At 64.7% G+C, this 6,082-nt stretch overlaps 1 protein-coding gene across 1 annotated transcript; it reads left to right on the plus strand.

Annotated features, from left to right (window-relative positions):
• The first annotated feature begins 1,101 nt into the window (after positions 1 to 1,101).
• Positions 1,102 to 6,014, plus strand: SERINC4 (serine incorporator 4). The gene is made up of 12 exons (XM_014952702.1): positions 1,102 to 1,152; positions 1,274 to 1,420; positions 2,402 to 2,580; positions 2,656 to 2,735; positions 2,818 to 2,911; positions 2,994 to 3,205; positions 3,432 to 3,527; positions 3,604 to 3,730; positions 4,197 to 4,269; positions 4,500 to 4,551; positions 4,653 to 4,809; positions 5,067 to 6,014. Exons 1-12 carry the CDS (start codon positions 1,102 to 1,104, stop codon positions 5,281 to 5,283), a joined length of 1,485 nt encoding a protein of 494 aa, XP_014808188.1. The 3' UTR covers positions 5,284 to 6,014.
• Positions 6,015 to 6,082: the final 68 nt, after the last annotated feature.

The raw sequence follows: 6,082 nt of genomic DNA on the forward strand, positions 1-6,082 counted from the left end.
CCCGCCGCGGCCGCACGCGAGGGAGGGACGGGGCTGGCCCGGCGGGGGCCGAGCTGGCTTCCCGGCGCCGGGCCGGCGGGGGCCATGGCTGCGGCACGGCCCCGGGAGCCCCCCGGGAGCGGGGTCCGCCGCCACCGCCTCCCTCCCGCGCCGCCCGTCTCTGCCGCATCCCCGCCGGGCCCGCGCCGTGCGGGGCTCAGCCCCAGCTCGCAACCGGGACCACGCAGCCGCTCGCCCACCCCCCCCGGCTGGGACGGGGGCGAGAACTGTAAGAGTGAAAGAGAGGAAACACCGACGGGTTGACATGAGGAGAGTTCAATAAAGCAGAAGCCGCACACACGAGCATACTAACAAAACAGACATACTAACAAAAATATATCAATTAGCTGAAGCAAAACTCAGCCCATTTCTCACACCACGAAGTGTCCCTTTGGGCTGGGGTCAGCTCTCCCGGCTCTGTCCCCTCCCCCTGCCCAGCCTGGGGGAGAGCAGGGGAAGGGGGACCCTTGAGGTGGGGTGAGCTCTGCGCAGCCACAGCCCCAACACCCTCATCACGGCTGCTCTAGCACACAGCCTGAACGCCTGTGGAGGAGCTGAAGGAGGTGACACCGTCCCAGCCAGACCCAGCACAGGGCAGCATCAGCCCCCCCTGCACGGCCTGGCTTCTCCCCAGCTCCTGCCCGCTCTGGGGAGACCCCGCTCCCCGGCTGGATGTGCTTGTTGCCCTCGTCCTGCTCCGTGGGGTCCCTGTGTCCTTTGGCTGCCTCGCTGCCCATGGGTGACTTTGTACCCCCCCAGCCCTTTGGGACCCCCATGCCCTCCAGCCTCACCGCACCACTCTGGGACCAGTCCACCCCACATGCTGCCCATGCCAGCCCAAGCTGGCTGCCACAGCCTCATCCTGCCCAGTGAGGGGCCAGGGCCCCAGGCAGGGCTCCCCTTGGCCGAGGGGTCACTGGTGGGCTCTGGACAGGCGTCCTGCAGAGCACCGCCATGGTGGCTGCTGGGAGGTGGTGGTGAGCAGATGGTGGGGCGGGCCAAGCCGACAATCCCCCCTAATCCCATCAGGGCAGCGGGGGCCAAGAAGAGCTGAGCGGGGCCATGGCGGGCACACGGGCACACGGCCGCCTCCTGCACTCGCTGCTCTGCCAGGTGGGACTGCGGGGACCGGGGGGCTGGTGGGGAGGGGGGGCTGGAGCAGGCTGGGGGTGCCAGGATGGTCTGGGGGGAAGATCTGACCTGATGGGGTCCCTGCTGACCGTGCTCCCCCCAGCTGTGCGGCGGCTGTGGCTGTGGCTCCTGCCGTGGGCTTCGCGTTTCCACGGGCACCCGCATCCTTTACACACTCCTGCACGTCCTGGCCTCTGCCGTGTGCTGCCTCATGCTGTCCCGCACCGTGGCCCAGGCCGTCAGGGAGAAGGTGACTGTGGGAGCTGAGACACCAGGGGTGCTGGGGGTACCGGGGTACCAGGGGTCCCAGGGGCACTGGGGGTGCTGGAGATCTGTCGTGGTTTAACCCCAGCCAGCAACCAGGACCACGCAGCCGCTCACTCGCTCCCCCCAGTTGTGATGGGGAAGAGAATCAGAGGGGTAAAAGTGAGGAAAAAGTTGTGGGCCGAGATAAAGACAGGTTAATGGGAGAGCAAAAGCCACGCACACAAGCAAAGCAAAATCAAGGAATTCACTCCCTGCTCCCCGTCGCAGGCGGGTGTTCAGTCATCCCCAGGACAGCCGGGCTCCATCGCACGTAACACCCACCCGGGAAGACAAACGCCATCACTTTGAATGTCCCTCCTTTCGTCCTTCTTTCCCCAGCTTTATAAACTGACACACATGGGATGGAATATTCCTTTCCATCAGCTGGGTCAGCTGCCCAGCTGTGTCCCCGCCCAACTTCTTGTGCCCCCCCAGCCCTCACTGGTGAGGCGGTCTGAGGAGCAGAGGCAGCTTTGAGAGCCCAGCAACAATCAAAACCACCCCTGCACTATCACACATTCTTTCGTCCCAAAACACAGCACTACACCAGCTCTAGCAAGAAGATTAACTCCATCCCAGCTGGAACCATGAGTGCTGGGGGTGCCAGACATCCCAGGGGTACTCAGGGGTCTCAAGAGCACTGGGGGTACCACAATTGCCGGGGGAACCAGGAGTACTAGGGGTAACAGGGCTGCTGGGAATGTCAAGGTCTCTGGAGGAGCCAAGGGGGAAGGGGTGCCAGGGGTACTGAAGATGCAGGACTTGGCCAGTGCACTGGGGGTGCCGGGGGTCCCAGGAGTACAGGAGTTGGAGAAAGTACTGGGAATGCTGGGGGTGTCAGGAGCCCAGGGGTGCTGGGTGCCGTGGGTGCTGAGGTTTGCTGGGCACACCAGCAGCCCCGTCCCACCGTTCGACGCACCTGCAGGTGCCCTTCTCGGCTGTCCTGTGCGAACACCTGCCTGGGGGCTCGGACTGCGAGCGGCTGGTGGGCTCCTCGGCCGTCTACCGGGTCTGCTTCGGCACCTCCTGCTTCCACCTGGCACAGGCTGCCCTGCTCCTCAACGTGCGCTCCAGCACTGACTGCCGCGCTCAGATCCACAACGGGTACGGGGACAGGGGGGTTGCCGAGTGGTGGGGGCTGATAGGGGTCCTGACTCCCTGACGCCTGCTGCCCCGCAGGTTCTGGTTCCTGAAGCTTCTGGTGCTGGTGGCGCTCTGTGCTGCCAGCTTCTTCATCCCCGAGGACGGCTTCATCCAAGGTGTGCCCCCTACCCTGCCCGAGCTGGCACCCTGTGGTCCCCGGGTGCCCCGTGACAGCCCCACACTTCCCTCTCCCCCCAGCCTGGCACTACACGGGAGTCTGCGGGGGCTTTGCCTTCATCCTCATCCAGCTGGTGCTCATCACCGCCTTCGCCCACACCTGGAACAAGAACTGGTGAGTGCTAGGGGGCTGGGGGGGCACCCGCCTGCTGCTGGCTCTCACCCATGCTCCCGGCTCCCATCCACGCTCCCGGCAGGCTGACGGGCGCCGCACAGGACAAGCGCTGGTACCTGGCCGTGCTGATGGCCACCGCTGCCTTCTACACCCTCGCCTCTGCCGCCTTCTCCTTCCTCTACAAGTTCTACACCCACCCGGCTGCCTGCCACCTCAACAAGGTGCTGCTCGCCCTGAATGGCAGCCTCTGCGGCATCATGTCCTTCATCTCCATCACGCCCTGCGTGCGGCTCAGTGAGTACGGCACGGCACGGGCCACCATGCTGCGGGGGGGGTTGGCTATGAGCTGCCAGCTCAGGGCAAGCACATGGGCACCTGGGGAAGACCCAGCTCCCGGTGGTCACTCCTGTGCCTCGGCACAGGGCAATGGGGGGGAGTGGTGGGAGTGGGCTGCCCAGGGCCCAGGCAGAGCCCGCCAGCTCCTGGTGCTCTGGTGACACCTCTGCCCCCACCCCTGCAGAGCAGCCGCGGTCGGGGCTGCTGCAGTCCTCAATCATTAGCTGCTACGTGATGTACCTCACCTTCTCCGCACTGTCCAGCCGCCCCCCGGAGAGAGGTGGGTGCCCCCTCCCTACCCCTGGCAACCCTCCCTGCTGGATTGTGCACCCATCTTACCTCCATCTCCCTCACAGTGCTCTACAAGGGGCAGAACCTCACCGTCTGCTTCCCGGGCATCCGGCAGGATGAGCTGCAGACAGAGGACACCACCGTCGCCGTGCTGGGGGCCACCATCATGTACGCCTGCGTGCTCTTCGCATGGTGCGTGTGCCCCCTACCCCGTGTGGGCACTGTCCCTTCTGGGCATGGCCAGCCTGACAGGAGCCCTATGGGGACACTGTTTCTGCCGGTGGCATGGCCAGTGGAGTCATGGTGGGTGGTGGATCAATGGGCTGAGGCCAATAGTGTAAAGTTCAGCAAGGCCAAGGGCCGGGTCCTGCCCTTGGGTTGATGTGTTGGTTGATGTGTTGGACCCAGTGTTGGGTTGATGGTTGGACTCAATGATCTGAAAGGTTCCTTCCAACCCAGACAATTCTACGACTTTATGATGTCCTGAGGGACGGCAGGACCAGAGCAGGCTGGGCATCTGCAGCTGGGCAGGGGCAGTGCAGTGACCCCAGGCACAGCAGGTTTCTGGTGGCTGTGTCAGGACTATGGGGTGGGCTGGGGGCCTGACGCAGGGCTGTAGGTGCCTTCCTTACACTTTCTACTTCTCTCATGGGCACAGCAATGAAGCCTCCTACCTCGCCGAGGTCTTCGGCCCCCTCTGGATGGTCAAAGTCTACAGCTTTGAGTTTAAAGTGAGTACAGTGCTACCCCTCCCACATCTGTGCCCTGTGTCCTCCTGTACCCCAGATCTGCCACCTCAAGCCCTCCTGAGCCCCAGATCCTTGTGCTTGGCTGGACAAACCTGCCCCAGGCACAGGACTGGGCCTGGGGCAGGTTTGTCCAGCCAAGCACAAGGATCTGGGGCTTCCTATGGCACATCCCCACCTGCGTCGGCTCCTGGGACACACTTCTCTCCCTGCAGAAACCCTCCTGCTGCTTTTGCTGCCCTGAGAAGATGGAGGAGGAGCTGAGAGGTAGGTGCAGGATGGACACATGCCCTCAGGCGCCTGTGTCCCAGGTGGGGGTGCTGGCGAGGAGGGGGTGCAGGAGCCAGGCCCCCCCTGTGCTCTCCCAGGTGCCGAGCAGACATGTGAGCAAGGGGAGGAGACCGACAGGGGACAATGCGTGGTCCAGGACGAGCGAGACCGTGTGGTCTACAGCTACTCAGCCTTCCACTTTGTCTTCTTCCTCGCCTCGCTCTACGTCATGATGACCCTCACCAACTGGTTCAGGTAGGGCCCCAGCCCTCCTTGGCTTTCCCTCCCCTTCCCTGTTGCCCAGCTGGGACTGCAGCCCCCCCAGCCTCGTCACCACCCCGCATCCCCAAGGTGCTCCCCACGTGAGCTGGGCTGTGGGGCTTCATGGCAGGCGGTACAAGCCCAGGGAAACACGGCTGCTGGGACACAGGGTGATCTGGTGGCTGCAGCAGGGGCTGAGATCCCTCGTGTGGGCGTCCCCCAGGCACCCAATGCCTGCCCTCTCCCACCAGCTACGAGAACGCAGTGCTGGAGACCACCTTCACACACGGCAGCTGGTCCACCTTCTGGGTGAAGGTGTCCTCCTGCTGGGCCTGCGTCCTGCTCTACCTGTGGCTGCTGCTGAGCCCCCTCTGCCTCCGGGGCTCCCCCCAGCACCGGCGCAGCAGCCCGGCCCTGCGCGTCCTGCGGCGACGACGTGCCCCGCAGCGCATCAGCGTCTCCACGTAGTCCCTGCTGGGACAGACTGTGCCTGGCACCCTGCAGCCGGGGCTGCTCCCCGCCATGCCCTGTGCCTGTGTCCTGGCCTCGCTGGCCTCCCCTGAGCCCCTGGCCCAGGAGATGGCGGCATCTGAGAGCTTGCTGGGACCCAGGCGGTGGGCGCTCCCGAGGACACCGGTCCTGGCTCATCCCTGCCTGATGCCGGGCTCACTCTGGCCACGTACCGGTTGCCAGCCCGACTGCCCTGGCCCGGGGTCTGCCGTGGGAGTGGGCTCTGCCCCAGCCACCTCCGTGTCTCAGCTTGCCCGCCGGCAGTGTGCTCATTGTAAATAGCTCCTTGAATACATTTTTACATAAAACTCTGAGCTCATCCCATGCTGCCACGCAGGCTGCAGCCATGGGGCTGGGCATGGCGGTGCCAGCAGCACCTCAGCACCGGCCCCGTCCATGCAGCAGCCACAGCCAGAGCAGGGAGCGCTGGCCTGAGGTCCAGGGCTCCAGAGGGGCATCCAGCCTCAGCCATTGCCCCTGACAGACTCTGAGCTAAGCACCTGGAGGAGCCAGCCCCCCCACCACAGGAGGATGTGGGGATGCAGGGATGGCTCCAGCATGACACAGTGCTGGGGACACTGGCCTGAAAGGCACCCATGAGCCATCAGGGCATCGAGCCCCAGACAAACACCTGCCTGGGCAGCAGGGACTGTCCCAAGCCCCTTGGCCAAGGACCTAACCCCAGCACAGCAGGGACAGCACTGGGCCATAGGGCTCCTTGGGCACCGTGCCCAGCCTTGGCTCACACTGCTCCTGT

The sequence above is a fragment of the Calidris pugnax genome, unplaced genomic scaffold, assembly GCF_001431845.1.
Source record: "Calidris pugnax isolate Ruff unplaced genomic scaffold, ASM143184v1 scaffold187, whole genome shotgun sequence".
Lineage (NCBI taxonomy): Eukaryota > Metazoa > Chordata > Aves > Charadriiformes > Scolopacidae > Calidris > Calidris pugnax.